Raw genomic sequence first — 16,151 nt, forward strand, 5'->3', positions numbered from 1 at the left:
TGATCACAGGAATCAAAGTGTACCAGAAAAGCCCGCAGATATCACATTTGTTTTTTGTAGATGACTCTTTAATCTACTGCAAAGCAACAATCCAGAAAGCTAAATAGGTAAAAGACTTGCTAAAGATTTGCTTAGTGGTTTCCGGACAGCTGGTGAATTTTGAAAAATTAGCAATGTACTTCAGTAGGAATACCCCAACCCCAATCAAGAAAGCTATTTGTGAAGAATTAGGAAACTTGAAGGAGGCAATTAATGGCAAATTCTTGGGGCTACCAATGGCAATAGGAATGACTAAGAACCAAGTGTTTGGCTACATCAAAAGCGCAGTGACCAACAAACTGAAAAGATGGAGAAACAAAACGCTGAGTTTGGGTGGGAAAGAAATACTCATAAAGTCAGCGATCCTAGCAATGCCAAACTATGCCATGGCTTGTTTTAAACTGCCAAAAGGACTGTGTAGGGATATTTGTAAGAGTATAGCCAACTTTTGGAAAGGTAGTAATCAGCATAAAAAAAATTACACTGGATAAGTTAGAAGAAACTAGCAGAGGTCAAAGGGAGAGGAGGACTGGGGTTCAGAGATTTAGAAGCTTTTAATGAAGCTTTACTTGCTAAGAAACTTTAGAGGATCATCTCTTTCCCAAATTTGCTTATGAACAAACTAATTAGGGCCAAATACTTAAGAGATCCTAAAGCTCTGGAAACCCGCCCTCCTCAATCAGCTTCTTGGACCTGGAAAAGTATTCATAGTGCATGGAACTTGATCCAAAAAGGTCTATGGAAAATAGTGGGGGATGGAAAGCAGGTGAACATATGAAAGGACAAATAGGTGATGGGCTCTAAATCAGGAAAAGTATGAACAACATGCCCTCCAAACTGCCTTTTGTAAACAGTGGACCAGCTAATACAAGGAGGAAGATGGAATAAGGATACCCTGCAGCAAGTTTTTAATCAAAAAGACAGAGAGTAAATAGCCAATATGCCTCTCAGTGTATTTAAAAGACGAGATAGGTTCTTCTGGTGCTTTTTTACATAGTAAAAAGAAGTTATGCAACTGTTGTGCAGGAAAGCAGTAAAGACAGAAGAAGACAGAATCTGAAAGAGGAAACAAGCTGGGAAATCCGAAAACACAGCATCTGGAAGCAACTTTGGAATCTGAGTTTAAAGCACAAGTTGAAACACTTCATCTGGAAGTGTTTACAAAATGAGGCAGCTGTTAAAGAAGAACTCCATAAAAGAACAGGAAAAGGGGACAATATATGTACAGTTTGTGGAGAGAAGGTAGAAACAATAGAACACATGTTTTTCCAATGTCCAATTGCCCAAATAGTGTGGAAATTAACACCAGTCAAATGGGAAGGGCTGAGGGATCCCCACAGTAATATGTGGAGATGGTGGGAGACTGTAGCTCAGACAGGAACAAAGGAACAAGGCATGGAACAAATCAGCTTGACTGCAAACATCCTATGGCAGCTATGGAAAGCAAGAAACAAGTCAGTGTTTGAACAGCAAAGAGGAGAAGCAAGAGACATAGTTCTGAGGGCACAACAAGAATGGATTGAATTTGAAGAGACAATGCAACAGGAAACACTAAGGAAGCAGGGAAGAGGAGTTCCAAACCAGAATGAACAGACTAGTGTACCATCACTAGGAGGAGTCATCAGAATTAATATAGATGTTGCTGCCAATGCAAGGATGATCAGAATAGGGAAAGGAATAGTTGCAAGGCACTGGACAAGAAAGATTATAAGAGCAACAGGAATAGTAGAAAAGAAGAAAGGTGAAGCTCTAATGTAAGAAACCTTAACCATTAGAATGGCTCTCCAAATGCCAAGAGAAGCAGGCTGGAGGAAAATTGCAATCCTATCAAACTGCAAAACAGCCACTGACCAAATCAAAAGCAACAATGTGCAGGATGGTATTCTAGCAACCATTCTGGAGGACATTAAAGATCTAACACAAGGTTTTGAGTAATGCACAATATCTTTTGTACCTAAAACATATAATGTAGCAAGTCATATGCTAGAACATTTTGCAATAAAGCTAGTTAATGACATAGATTAGGTAAATAATTTCCCAAGTTGGTTGATAGAAGCAGCTAGGAAAGATGAGAGGGCTGATGCCCCTTTTTGTAACTAATCCTTGTATTATCAAGTGTTAATATATATAATGATATTGCCGTTTGTTGAAAAAAAAAAAAAGTAACATATTATATGACGTTTTTCTGGAACTGGATGGAATGAGGAAGATGAAAGCACACTATTACGGGAACATAATTTGACATGTATACTATTATCGCTTACTAGTTCTTGATTAGATTAGATGAGGGCTATGGCAGAAAGGCAGGGAATGGTAGTTGATGATAGCACAGACAATAATAATATTGAACAGGTAGGAGTGTAGGACTGTCTCATAAAGGGTGTAAAAAAATGCATGTGATCGACCTTGGAGTAGCATACCGGAAAGAAAAGTAGTCTCCAAGGAATGACCTTGGAGTATTTCCACTTCTGTAATCAAAACAATGGAGAATGTAATGTAATGAGTGGCAACTTATTTTGTACAATGTTGATAATCTATATCCAGAGTTTCCGTCCATCAAAAAATATAACCACCAGAGAAACAACCAGAGCAAGATCAATATGTCCAGGGAATATGGTTACTCGAAATCTACTCCTTGGAACAAAAGCCTTCTGTATCCCCATCTTGTACATTAAACTGGTCTGCATCAAGTTCAATAGTCAGACAATATCTACTTTCCAACACATTTAAACAGTTGAAAGTATCTCCCACCAACAATAAAAGGGAAATAAAAAGAGATGGAAAAAGTAAATATCTCACTATTTAGAATGTTGTCATTGCGTGACACATTGGAATAGTATAACCAACAATCATGAAGTTACTACCATTTAGATACAAATTCAAACTCAATAGCAAACTAGGGGTTACACTGCACACTGATGGAATTGAAAGTCAGGTATTATTCATATCCAACAGGAGTAAGCACATCCCTAGAACCAAATTCAAGCTCAAGACATTAACCATAGAAAAAATTGAAGAATTACAACAATAGACCATGGCCAGAAAACTTGGACTTGATCTCACATTAACTTCAAGAAGAATTCATCCGTATTTCGAATCATTTCAGAAATCACAAATGTAATTTTGACAAGATAGTATACGATTCTCCATCTTATCATGAAAGAGGGAGTTTAGTGTCAGACAGAAGACGAGTTTTAAACTAGTGAAAATTGCATTCATATCAACTGTTAACCGTCCTATAAGACTTGGACTCACGAATACCGCAAGCAAATTTAGATGGTATGTGCATTTAATCTAAACTGAAGTATGTTACTAAACGTTTCCCACATATAATCTTTTTGTCCAATGAAACAAAGTCGCATACTGGTTACAGAAGAACCATTGCAACTTATATATCAACCCAGAGTTTTGCCATTTCCATCAGCTTCAAACTCTATCTATTACTTTAAATATTAGTAAAGATCATGAAAAAGACCATGCCGACTTAAACTCAGCTTTTCCAGGGAATAAGTAGTGCAAATGATATGATTCAGACATAACCAAAATTACCATCATCACTTAATTAGTACAGCTAGATTCTACAAGTAGTACCTCGGCCATTATGGAATTGCCTTTATAGATAGTGCAGGATCTCTTGAATGGAGAACCTCTCATCTTGAAATCAGTTTTCGAGTCTTCACTTTCTTCACCAATAAGAAATATCTCAAACTCAGTTCTAGTGAGTTTATCCACAGTCTTTTGCACTCTGAACATCAATTCCTCCCTGGAATCAGTTACCCTAAAGCCTTGCCAAGATCCATCCTACAAGAAGAAAATATTAGCTTACATCTAAAGTGGCAGACACCATCACATTCTAGAATTCCTAAAACAAATCCTATCCAGTTTTCTGACACCCTCGTACATGGCTTCAACAAATACTGACCTTCCTGCACTTCCATCCCCACTCTTAGACATTATTCATACAAAGATGCAGGACTTATGCCCCTCCTAGTTTTCAATATTGAAATAAATTTCATTTTTTCAAATAATGATAATGTGATGTTAAATGAAGTAATCAAGCAAAGAATGGTCAGTTGAGAGCTTAAATAGCACCAGTATTTGCTGAAATCCTAGATCTTTTTTCTTTTTTGGAGGGAAAAGATGAATACTTTCATTCATATAAATCAGCAGACAGCATTAACCAAAAAGGAGGGAAAATTATCCCACCATACAAATCTCCGCTTTAAGCTAGCTAGCTTTAAGCTAGCTGCTAGTTTAGCTATCAGCAAGTTTGTTCACTGTTCTACATACATGTGAAATCTTGAACGTCTGGAAACTCTATTGCAATTTTCTAGCTATTCAATTGTGTGACTGTTATTGCAGTTCCAAAAAATTGTAACTAAATTTTTTAAGTGAAGTTGCTCTCCAGTTTTCTGCCTTCAGTATAAAATTTGCTACTTCTATAAGTTTAATCTTCATAAATCCAAATATATTCTGTGTAGCACAATATGGCAGCAGACAAAAGAACATGGCAGCAGGCATACGCTAATTCAACAGCTTGAGATAGAGCAAATTGTGAAGAGGTGCGGTCAGAGAAGTACTATAAACCTCACACAGAATCAGATGCTTTTAACGAAGTTAGATTGATTTGCAGAGCTATTATCTGAAATTCAAAGAAGACCACACCTCAACATTGATCATTCCTGTTGCAGCTGCAAATTACACATTCATGAAGAGCAGCTGTAGAGTCTAAACTGCTTGATCCCAGTACCATCGGACGCATTATAACTTCTCAATAAATTAACGGGCATTTGATTAAAATTTCCTTCTCCAGCCAAGTCTCAGCATGAGCTTGTAAAACTCTACCTTTTTTCAGCTTACTTCATGGTAACATTTTAGACCTAAAGCACCCAAAAATAAAAAAGTTTCTCTTCTATATTTTTGTTCCCTTATTCAGAATCCTTCTCAAGCCGGTTCATCAACCTCTATTCGCAGATAATTCTGCTTCTGATTCAACATTCTCATTCATGCCAAAACCAAAAAAGATTACGTTTTTAGGATTCAAGATACTTTAAAGAAAATGAAAATCCCAACTTTTTGTACAATATTGAAAGAGCTCGTGGTTAAAGTTCTTTGACTTTTCCAACAAAATGGAAAAAGGAGAAAGGAAAAGAATCTCACAGTTAATTTACGAATGCAAAAAAGAGTATTCCCGGAAGCATTAAAAATGAGTTTAATCGGAGGGTTCTGATGACAAGTTGCAGCTGACTTCTGGTCGCGGCTGTTTGGTGGTGGGGGACGTTCGACTTTGAATACTAAATTTCCACAAGAATCGTTGAATCTGATGCAGCTTCCGCTGCCCAGTATTCCATTCTTTTGTTTCTTTGACACAAAAAGATCGAACGGTATTCGGAACCTGGCATCATCTACATATTGTTCACTTTCATCTGGGACACTAGAGCTCCCCATCTAGAAATCTTTTCTTCTTCTTTTTTGTTTTCTTTTCTGGTGGAAGAACTGTACAAAGTGATCCTTAGGACGATAGAAAACAGATCATGGTAATGGATTTGATTAAAAAAGAAAAGGCCAAAAAGAGCAGAGATTCTTCGACTTTGAGGGGCTTTTTTTTTTTTTTTGCCCCCTTCGGAGGCAGGCAAGAGGAGGAGTAGAGACAATAAAGTTCATTGGCCGCCGGCAGGATTGTCTATCGTTGTTAAATTCCATCTCGGCCAGCACCGCAATTGTCAAAAATATGCTGGTCTGAATATGGGCCAATTCTAAGGCCTGTTTTCACAAAGGATCGCACTAATCTCCTCCCATTTCAGCCAAAGCCCGAAGCATTTCCTATACCTTAGTTTGAGGCCCATTATCCAAGTGGGTCGTACTGAGCTTAGCAAGTTTTCAGCCCAAGCTTTTTTTCTTATATATATATATACTTTTTTTGTGGATTAATTTATTTCTCACTACCTTTTGTTAAAAATAAATATATAGTGGATTAATTTATTTCTCACTACCTTTTGTTAAAAATAAATATATAAATTTTTATGAAATTTGTGCTGTGCAAATTGAATGCCATGACAAGAATCGGAATTAAAAGTGATGGCCATAGTAACGGTGATTAGGACTGTCAATGGGGCTGGGCCAGCCCGAGCTCGGCTCGTTTGGCCCGACAGAAAGCCCGATGAGCCCGATCATTTAGTGAGCCGGTCTGAGTTTGAGCCTAAAAATTAGGCCCGAATTAAATGTGAGCCGAGCTTGGGCCTTATTAGGCTCATACCCGATATAGGCCCGGCCCTTTAATTACCTATATAAATAATATTTATATTTTGATATTATGTATAATTATATATCCAAATATATTTTTGCTAAATACTAAATATATATATAAATTACAAAACACAAAAACACATCTAAAGACTCTTTCATGAGCTTTCTTGAGAGCCAATATTAGTAATGCATAACTAAATCTCTAATTTTTCTTATTAGTTGAGTAACTTTTTGTATTGGCATATTATTGATTGATTTTTTTTTTGGTCTACAAACACAAAAATCATCAAGCATATTTGGATTTAAATCACAAGATTATAAAAAAAAGTTTCAACTTTTAAAGATGTATTGGCTTATGATTGCATGTTTTATTACTATTTTTCATGCATTTTAAACGGATTACATATAAATATTGTTGAAAAAATTTTGGTTTATATACTTTTTAAGAACTATTATTTGTTCATGTTTAGTTTTAATATTATAGTCTTGTAAATGTTAAATTAGTTTTACAACTTAATAGTTATAGTAATTATATTAAGAAAATTCAGGAGTAATAAGTGAGCTTGGGCTAAGCCCGATTAAGGCTCACAATCCGAATATTATGTGAGCTGAGTATGAGCTTCACATTTACGAACCCGAAACTCATAGCCCGAAGCCCGAAAATGTCTCAAATTAAATGAGTTGAGCTTGAACTCATCAAAGCCCGGCTCATTAGGCCCGATTGACAGGCCTAATGGTGATCTTGCAAAATGACCCGTTTATGGATGTGTCAGATCATAATACAATACTCAATCCATAATTCTTTGCATTTATCCGAAACAGAGCAACAGCATTACTGTCTATAACATAAAATAACCATCAAACGATCAAATTAACATCATCAACATAAATTTAACATCAAATAACCATAAAATTAACATTTGAAAGTAACATAAAATTAACATCAAATAACCATCAGATGATAAAGGCAAATCAAAGCCCCCATTGGGTAGTTCGATTGGGACTGATCGTCCGTCTTTACAGTAAGATTCCAGGTTTGACTCCACTTGCTATCGTTGCTGGGCATATTTAGGGCGAGTTCTGCCTAATTTGGAGGATTAGTCTGGATAATTCCAGGATACCCCTGTAGACCGGAAGGAAAAAAAAAAAAAAGAAGAAGAAAGAAAGATAAAAGGCAAATCATGAATGCAAAAACAAACAAGCTGCGCTGCTTTATTTCTCATCACCCGTCAATGTTGATCCGAGATGATCTTCAGAGCAGCCATCTCTTCTTCAAACCTGTTCATTGCAGCTTCAGGAAGGGCGACGAGTATCCTCACTCCTCCTTTCATGGAAGCATTAATTCTGCAAGGAGGCATGAAAATGCACAAATCCACGTACCCGAACATGTTCCAAGGGAGTGGCACCATATTCACAGATTCCTTCCACCCAAAATCCTCCTCTTCCAGCAATCCCAGTTGTCTCCAATCAGTCAGTACTAGAGAAGCACCATAGGTTTCAATCTTCATTTTTTGCCGATTAAGTTTCTCGAGCATGTTCAATGTACGACATACGTACTCATTACTGGAAGCAATTCTTTTGCTCTCCTTTATTAACTTGGCAACTTTAGATAGTGGTCCGTGATCTAAATCCCTTCCTAAAAGCTCAACATTTCCAGATACGAAGGCATTACCATAATATCCAGCAGGCAACGGTGGATTTATGAAGTTTCTCATCCCTATAGCTAAACAAAACATGGTTTTTCCATCGGGATTATGGTTTAGAGCTCTATATCTAGACCTCCAAACGTAAGCACCAAGAACCTCAAGCGTGGTGAAGCTTTCTTTTGGAATTTCATGATCACATTCCTGAACTAGATCCAATTTCAGTTTTCGTATACTCTCACTATCTAAGTTGAAACACGCATGAGAAATTTTATCAGTGGGAATAAATGGCGAAATGGCGAAGGAGACTTGGTCGAAAGTTGGAACTTGTTCTTGATCGCTAGGCTTCCCCACGAGCCTTTCCCTTTCCCACACAGGTTTTACGGTTGGCGCAGTCTTTCCGCTTGCTAGCTCGCTCATTGTTCGAAAGAAGAGAGCTGCCCCGAAACCATCACACACTGAATGTGACAATCCCATGCCAATGGTGAATCCGCCACAAGAAAATTTTGTGACCTGAAGGACCAGTGGATGATAGCCATATTCACCATCAGTCGCCCAATCAAAGACAAATTTCTTGCCAGTTTCAACATCAATACCATCAAAATAGTTGAGCGCTGAAAGATGGCAATCGGCAGTCGCCTCCAAGAACGGGACACCGTCCCCATTGCATGTAATTTGAAGCCTTCCATCAGCCTGCCTCTTCAGCTTTCCAGCCAGGGGATAGAAGTGTACTAAAGCCTTTGAAAGGGCTTCTTTCACTATTAAAGCTGGCTCTTGCTGCAATTGTGCTTTGCCAATTTCATCATGGTTCTTGCTTTTATAGGAACTGACATTCGCTTGGTAGACGTAAAGGGTCTGGCAGAGAAGCTCAATATTGTAGTCATTGTCTATTGTGGACAAAGAAAGAACTTCTGATGGCGTTGGTTCTGCAGGCATAACAAGCACGACATCCTTCTTGTGAAGAAGGAATTTTGTATTATGTTGTTGTGTTGCCATTAAGGTGTTGCAGACACAAGAGCCTTTAACGAGCAGAATCAAAATGGCAAAAGATGTTGTATTATAGATGCTGTGTCATGGTGAAGGACACAAAAACTGTGGCCGATATTCTGCAAGACACGAGCATTCCTATATAGATGTTGTATCATTGTTGCAGACACGAGAGCCTTCAAAAGATGTCGCATTAACGAGAAGGAACAAGCACATCATTGTCCATAGATGGTGTATTGCCATTAAATAGTTCCACTACCCCTAATAAATTTATAGGAATGCAATAATACATAATGTATCTATCCCTCGTTCCCTTGTGCCCAAATGGTCCAAACCTTCGTTCGAGAAACGAAATTTGACTAATTTAACCTAATCCCAGAACCGGCAACTCTTGAATTGCTTCTAGGGACTTAACTATCCAAATCTCAACCCCCAAAATCGCACGTGGGATAGAAACCCCTACAGGGGGCCAAGCCAATTGGACCCAAATGGTCCAAACCCACTTAGAGAAAATTGTTGGTGAGCAGGGTCAACGAGAAGCTGAATGGTGATATCACGTGTGACCATGCTACTCTGCATTGGAACCAACTAACAGGAAAACGCTTGCGCGTGCACCCCATTAATTTTAATTTTGGACTCGAAGGTGGAGGCCATCATGCCTTTACTCCCACCCCCATGTGTGAGATGACCCTGGAAGCTCACGAATTGCATCAATTCAAGATAGTGTAGCATATCTTCTCATAAATCATGACTGCATCACAGTCCGGCACAAGTATACTGTTCTTATCATCATTTGATCTTAAGGTGGGAGGACCGCATACAAACATACGTCATACATGTACATTGGATAAGAAATAGCTAATTATACATGTAGGTCGACACACCAAATATAAAATCCTATTTTCTTTTGGAAAAATCCTATTTTAGGTGACAAAGGACTTAACCGAGAATAATCCACTTCCTTGATTTTAGGGATTCCCGTATCTCTTGAAAGTTGTCATAATCAATTTTCTTGTAAAAAAAAAAACGAAATAATTTTAGAAACCTTCCTAATTAAGATTTCTGATACTTTTATTGACCTCTCCTGAATTTTTGGAAATATCACACACCTCCCATATCAATTAATTGGGATCCATTGCTGACATCACCAATGACAGAATGACTCTTATTACCCGCCTTAAATTGGTATAGCTAATTTAAACTCAATCACAAAATTGATCCCGTGTAATTAAGAGTTGGTAACTAGTATTATTCATATGCTCATTACCCTTTGTTGACTAACGCGCTCCATTAATACGTGGCCAAATATGTATTTTATATTATCTATTTTCCTTTTAGTTTCATTTTTTTAAGTAAGTTGATGTAATTCTATCCTCAACACATGAAGGTTACACGACGCTTCACCGGATGATCATGCTATAGTTTCTTTATTTGTTCTTCATAGTTTCTAATTCTTAAATTACTAATTTGTGATAAAGGAATTAGGCACTCGCGATAACAAGTCAGAAAACTATATAAGTTAATTTTTTTTATAATATATACTACTTGTTAATTTATAATGGTTACATATGTTTCATAACAAAATAAAAATATACGTCAAAAAAGAAATTATTGATAATAATAAAGAAGAAAGATAAAATTAAAAATTTAAAAAAAGGTGTAAGTAAAATACTTTTACTCAAATTTTAATATCTATTTTATGAAAAATTAATGCATAATAATGTGTTGTCAATAAAAAAAAAGAAATTACATTAAACGTTTGCACTAGATAGTTTTAATGTCTTATGATCATGGATGATGATTACAGATCTTTCAATGAAAATCTCAAGAGCACGAGTCATGAAAAGAAATTTTTTTTTATTACGATGAAGAAGAAAGAAAGAAAGAAAAAATATGAAAGAAAAAGGCAAGTATTTAGCGATATAGGGATAGGAAATGAATTTCCAATTTGAGAGCACAATTATTATTTTTATTTTTTTACAGCCGTCTTAGAGTTGACCAATCTGCTTGACAAGAGTGTACCGTACCGTATCGTTTTGAGCATATGGAATAGATTGCTTGACCGATTTAACGTTGTAAAATCAGTAGTAACTATAAAAGTGGTACAAGGCTTAGGCAAGAATTCTCGAGCGATAGAATAGAATATAGCCCTGAGGCACCCCTCCACACATGTAAAAACTTTTCATTGCTTTGATAGTAGATATACAAAAAGTGAAGTCCAGTTCTTGGACTGTTGTGTTATTATACTCTGCTTATGCTTCACTCTTTCGAGTCCAACACAACTTTTCCAGAAACAGATTACTCAGAAGTCTACCACACGTTTAAACAAAATGGAGAGGGAGACAACGAGGTGATGCCTCACCATCCCCTTGCCAGAAGGCAAATATACAATTCAAATACGAACAAAGTTCCAGAGAGAGCTGCACGCTTGTACATAATTATGGCAGTTTATAAACATCTGTTTTCTTCCATTACTGCAATAGCTTCACATCTTTGACATCACGAAGTCCATCACGCCCACCAAATAATCTAAAATAGGGTTAGAAAAGACATCTGATTTAGTCAGCAAATAGTAGGCAAAATGAGGAGAAACAGAGGACGACAATCATGCAAGGAAAACAGACCAGCATCTTCTTTCTTGAAGCAGAGGGGAGGAGTTATCCTGAACACGTTTCCAAAAAAACCACCTTTCCCGATAAGAACTCCCAGCTCTGGAAGCATCAGGAACTCTCAGTCAGAATACGTGCAAGATACAGGGTTCGGGGTTCACAAGTCTGTAGATAAGCAGAGAAGAAAAGAGAGCCATTACCTTTCATCTCATCCATTAAATGAGCAGTCTCAACCTTAGCTGGAGTTTTCAACTCGCGATCTTGTACAAGTTCAACCCCAAGCATCAGACCCCTGCCCCTTACGTCACCAATGACTACAAAAGTAGGCAGAGTCAGTAACAAAATTTATTGTGAGAAATCAAATCTGAAGTTTTTCCATTGATCTCCCTACTCATTCGCGTGACTTGCCTTAGGCTCAACCTGATTTGCATTATTATTATTATTTTTTTTTTTTTTGGCCAATCCCGCATGATTAAACCAAACATTTTTCCACATTAATTTCCTACATTTCCAAGAAAACTTACTCTCATGCTTCCCCTTGAGTGATGTAAGACGCTCCTTCAGATATGAACCCACGGTAAAAGCATTTTGCTGAAGCTTTTCCTTCTCTATCACTCTAAGAACAGCAAGACCACCAGCGGTACACATAGGATTACCTCCAAAGGTATTAAAGTAATTGCGACGAGTCAAGACATTCGCAATTTCTGGAGTTGTAACCACAGCCCCAATTGGAATTCCATTCCCAATGCCCTGAAGCACAAAAGAAGTGAAAGATAAAGCATCCTAGCAAGAAAGACTTAACGCAATAACCAATGTTTTAGGGACAAAACATCTTTGAGAAAAATCATGTCTAAATTTTAAAGAACTCACAAATCCAGCTAGAGATGATAAACTTGAGACAAGGTCATCACCTCTTATAGCATCGATAGAAGGAGAAAGAGTTTCATTAAACTATCCAAAATTCATAATAGTAATGGAGATATCCATCCGATAAGGATAAAATTCCTATACATTGACATGTCTAATATACTTTTACCAACAGAATATATGAAACTGGATGTAAGTAGATGTAGTGATGATGACAAAATTTTCATGAAGATGCCTGTCAGAATTCACGGATGAGGATTCTACCTTTGCCATAGTAACAATATCAGGCACAACACCGTGGCCCTCAAAACCCCAGAAATGGCTTCCAATGCGAGCAAAACCTGACTGAACCTCATCGGCTATACAGAGGCCACCAGCCTTTCTAATGGTGCTATAGACAGCAGGCAAATATCCAGGGGCCAACTCTAGAATTCCACCTACACCCTGTCAAAAGGAACACAGCTGACCCTGAGAAAGCCATGCATTCGTTTATCTATGTTTTTAGCTTTCGTAGCCGCATGGTTGGATGATTACCTGTATAGCTTCTGCAATAAAGCCAGCAACACAGCCACAAGTCCCATAGGTAATGAGATCCTCCACATCCTTTGCATATTTAGGTCCATCAGATCCAAAGATTCCTCTGTACTGATCTGGGTTTAGGGCATGGTGTACTCCTGTCTGTTGACCCATCATGCCATAAAAGAATAAGAAAGCCAAACAAAACACAGAATCACAAAAAAACTTACACACGAGAAAAATCACCACTATAAACGTTTCTTCACAAGTTAGAAGACAAATTCATATGACCTTCATACTTCATATCACACATAAAACATACAGGCCTGCACATATAAAAAAAAAAAAAACAAACTAGATATGTCACTGGCTTACTACTAAAATAACCAAAGAACATTTCTCAGCTCTTGACCAGTTCAAGTTATGCGAAATCTAGCATCTAAAACCACCTGGTCCTCTACTAAGTGCCTAGCCGACTGCCATAACTGTAGCAAATGCCAGAAAGCATCATATCAGTACTTTCACTAGGCATTTATCTGCATGTAGCATGCCAAAAATGTGATGTTTTTGTCATCACAACATCATGAGACAGAAACAGGCAAAAGATCTTCTTAGAACAATTTTAATGTACCGACCATGTTCTCGACAATCTCATTTCTGAGATTACAAAGCATAAAGCTAGTGTTACTGTTCCCCAGTTTTCTCGTACATAGAGAAAATAGGAAAGAATAATACGTATTTCACGTTGCGATAGCTTCAAGTACCTGCATAACATTGAATTTATAGTTGCTCTGAGCAGTAGCTCCCATTGTTCCAGCAGCATTTCCATGATAAGAGTTCCTCAGAGAAATGATATCGTGGTAACCCGTGTACAGACGTGCCAACAGCATTGCCAACTCATTCGCCTCTGTCCCAGAATTTGTAAAGAAAACAACCTACACAAAAACTTCCAAATTCAATCATCGGATAATCCCAACCAAGAATTAGAAGAGATTAAAAAAAGGTAATGTCACCGAACGAAGACGAGAGTTAAAACACCAGAAATTTAAAAAGAAAAAAAAAAAAAGACCTTGAGATCACCGGGGAGTTTAGATGCAAGAGCTTCAGCAAAATCAGCAATGGCATGATTGAGATATAAAACGGTGGAATGCTGCAATCGCTTAGTCTGATTAACAATTGCATCCACCACTTCAGGGTGACAGTGCCCACAACACACAGTTGCTATCCCGCCAAACGCATCCAAATATCTACGACCCTTTTCGTCGAATAAATATTGCATTTTCCCATCTACCAAATTCAACTGCCCCAAGCCCACCAAACACAACATGAAAAAAAAAGGAAAAGAAAAAAAGACCTAAACTTGGTATCATAAAAAGGGAAAAGAAATGCAGAAACGGAGGTAGAATGAATAAATGATCCTTACAGGTTTTTTGTAGAAATGGCAGATGGCAGGGCTGAGATATTGCTGGCGTTTCCGGAGGATTTCTTCGGTGGAGGGGCCGGAATAGGGAGGTGGGGTGTAGTCGAAGGGGGGCATTTGGGAAACAAATGCGTCATTTTCTTGGATAGACGTACTGGAATGGGACTGCTGCGATAGCGTGGACAGAGATTGACGGCTTAAGATGATCGGCTTTCTTCTTGATAACACCGCCTTGGGTTTGATGATTCGCTGCATTTTTTTTTTCAGGGAAACAATAATAATGAGACCGGGGGATGAAGCACTGAAGAGGAAAAGATATTGGCTATCTTGTTTTGGTAAGACACTGAAAGGTGGGGTGGCCAGAAATGCCAGAGGCTGATACAGAATTTGAGTATTTAATACTCCCTGTGCGGGAGATTCAATCAGAAAATACTCGGGTGTGACTTGATAGCGTCATCGGTATTTGTTTGTTTGCGGCTGCTGAGTTGGCCCTTGTCGTGTTCTTCGGAATGTACCCGAATACCTGCTTTACATGTGTCATCACATATTCAATTCCCGAATACCTGCTTTTCATTCAGCCCAAAAAAAAACAAAACAGTTAGCAATTGACTGGATGGTAATAGCATACCCTTTAGGTTGAGTAAAACTCTCCTTGGTATGTTCTGAGTGTAGTTTAATTTTTTTCCTGTTAAATACTTATTGTCAAGAAAAAAAATTTTCAGCCAAAAAAAAATGGTTTTTTGGGATAGACTGTGATTTTCTTTTGAATTTTTCAAAAAATGTACTTTTCATCCCTATTTTGACGGTTTGAGCAATTTGGTCCCAATTGTTTCAAGAGAAAATACATTTCATCCCTTTACTCATTGGTCAATAAGGGACAATCGATGTTTAATCACTCAATTTAGCAGAAATTGATATTTGATCATTTAATCTTGAAGAAATAAAACGCATGAACACAGGAGTCCCATGTAGATGCACAGGGCCGTTTGGATGTACAAAGAAGTCATTAGACAAATCACATTGGCCCTTTCATAGATAACTACTAGGTACCCTGAGAAGTTGATTAGCATCAAGATAAAATTCCTCTCCAAGTACAACTTTCAAATCCTTCTGTTTTTTATTTAAAAAGAATATTCCCCTGATGTATGGCCTAGTTCTTACTTTATCACCTAACATTTATCTTGTGTCAACTAACCTCTTGCGAGGCAAAAATACCAGCTTACCATGCTAATTTTTTTTTTATTCCAAATGAGTTTTCTTTTTTCAAAATTTTGTTTTAATCCAAAATAGAAAATTTATCTAACAAAAAAAATTTTGGATTCCCACTCTGTAATATAGTACAAAATTGAAGGAACTATATAAATTTTTATATAATTAGTTTCATGTACTTTCCAATTTAAGAAAATAATTATATTGTATTTTCTTATAATTAGAAATTCAAAGTCAATTTTCATTTGTTTACAATCACACATTCACAAGCTAGCTATGTGGACATTTTTTGTTCTTTTTTCCTGTGTCAGATTATAGCTTATTAGGATCTTTTCTTTGCATTTTTACGATTTCTAGCTATGTGGACATTCACAAGGTTTTTTTTTTCTCTGCAAAAAATAATCAATTGTTAATGTATTCTCTAATAAATATACTCCTCTCATGTGAAACTTTATCACCAATAATTAGAGTGGTGAAAATTAAATCATAGGTTAAAATTCATTAAAAAATAAATTAAAATTTTAAAAATAAAAAACTCATCGTAGTAGAAAGGTATTTTGTTTCTTAGGAGGTCAAGTGACACAAAATCAAAATTAGAGGACAAAGCGAAATTTA

General features: G+C 37.1%; 3 protein-coding genes across 4 annotated transcripts; all 3 read right to left on the reverse strand.

The window, feature by feature from the left end:
- Positions 1 to 2,456: 2,456 nt before the first annotated feature.
- Positions 2,457 to 5,724, reverse strand: LOC113731225 (protein LURP-one-related 7). Of its 2 annotated transcripts, none has more exons than XM_027256371.2 (3): positions 5,200 to 5,724; positions 3,631 to 3,840; positions 2,457 to 2,720 (listed from the first exon to the last, which is right to left on the reverse strand). In XM_027256371.2, exons 1-3 carry the CDS (start codon positions 5,485 to 5,487, stop codon positions 2,574 to 2,576), a joined length of 645 nt encoding a protein of 214 aa, XP_027112172.1. In that variant the 5' UTR covers positions 5,488 to 5,724; the 3' UTR covers positions 2,457 to 2,573. The 2 variants fall into 2 exon arrangements, with proteins under 2 accessions (XP_027112172.1, XP_071936158.1); XM_072080057.1 differs by lacking the exon at positions 5,200 to 5,724 and adding an exon at positions 4,705 to 5,193.
- Positions 5,725 to 7,514: 1,790 nt separating this feature from the next.
- On the reverse strand, positions 7,515 to 8,924 carry LOC113731234 (tetrahydroanabasine acetyltransferase-like). Its single transcript, XM_027256382.2, has one exon. The coding sequence runs from the start codon at positions 8,922 to 8,924 to the stop codon at positions 7,515 to 7,517; it is 1,410 nt and encodes a 469-aa protein (XP_027112183.2).
- Positions 8,925 to 11,050: 2,126 nt separating this feature from the next.
- On the reverse strand, positions 11,051 to 14,758 carry LOC113743012 (alanine--glyoxylate aminotransferase 2 homolog 3, mitochondrial-like). Its single transcript, XM_027271073.2, has 9 exons — positions 14,331 to 14,758; positions 13,977 to 14,207; positions 13,672 to 13,842; positions 12,926 to 13,069; positions 12,656 to 12,835; positions 12,049 to 12,274; positions 11,725 to 11,838; positions 11,540 to 11,626; positions 11,051 to 11,444 (listed from the first exon to the last, which is right to left on the reverse strand). Exons 1-9 carry the CDS (start codon positions 14,580 to 14,582, stop codon positions 11,401 to 11,403), a joined length of 1,449 nt encoding a protein of 482 aa, XP_027126874.2. The 5' UTR covers positions 14,583 to 14,758; the 3' UTR covers positions 11,051 to 11,400.
- Positions 14,759 to 16,151: the final 1,393 nt, after the last annotated feature.

The sequence above is a fragment of the Coffea arabica genome, chromosome 1c (genome assembly GCF_036785885.1).
Source record: "Coffea arabica cultivar ET-39 chromosome 1c, Coffea Arabica ET-39 HiFi, whole genome shotgun sequence".
Classification (NCBI taxonomy): Eukaryota; Viridiplantae; Streptophyta; class Magnoliopsida; order Gentianales; family Rubiaceae; genus Coffea; species Coffea arabica.

What these genes read in the sequence shown, in the direction of transcription:
- LOC113731225 (XM_027256371.2), bottom strand. Translation starts at nt 5,487, where the DNA reads ATGGGGAGCTCTAGTGTCCCAGATGAAAGTGAACAATATGTAGATGAT. An exon ending in TTTGCATTCGTAAATTAACT is followed by an intron (nt 3,841 to 5,199) that starts GTGAGATTCTTT and finishes TTCTTCTTGTAG; the next exon opens with GATGGATCTTGGCAAGGCTT. An exon ending in GCAATTCCATAATGGCCGAG is followed by an intron (nt 2,721 to 3,630) that starts GTACTACTTGTA and finishes AACTTGATGCAG; the next exon opens with ACCAGTTTAATGTACAAGAT.
- LOC113731234 (XM_027256382.2), bottom strand. Translation starts at nt 8,924, where the DNA reads ATGGCAACACAACAACATAATACAAAATTCCTTCTTCACAAGAAGGAT.
- LOC113743012 (XM_027271073.2), bottom strand. Translation starts at nt 14,582, where the DNA reads ATGCAGCGAATCATCAAACCCAAGGCGGTGTTATCAAGAAGAAAGCCG. An exon ending in ATAAATTCAATGTTATGCAG is followed by an intron (nt 13,070 to 13,671) that starts GTACTTGAAGCT and finishes ATGGGTCAACAG; the next exon opens with ACAGGAGTACACCATGCCCT. An exon ending in TTTAATGGATGAGATGAAAG is followed by an intron (nt 11,627 to 11,724) that starts GTAATGGCTCTC and finishes TGATGCTTCCAG; the next exon opens with AGCTGGGAGTTCTTATCGGG.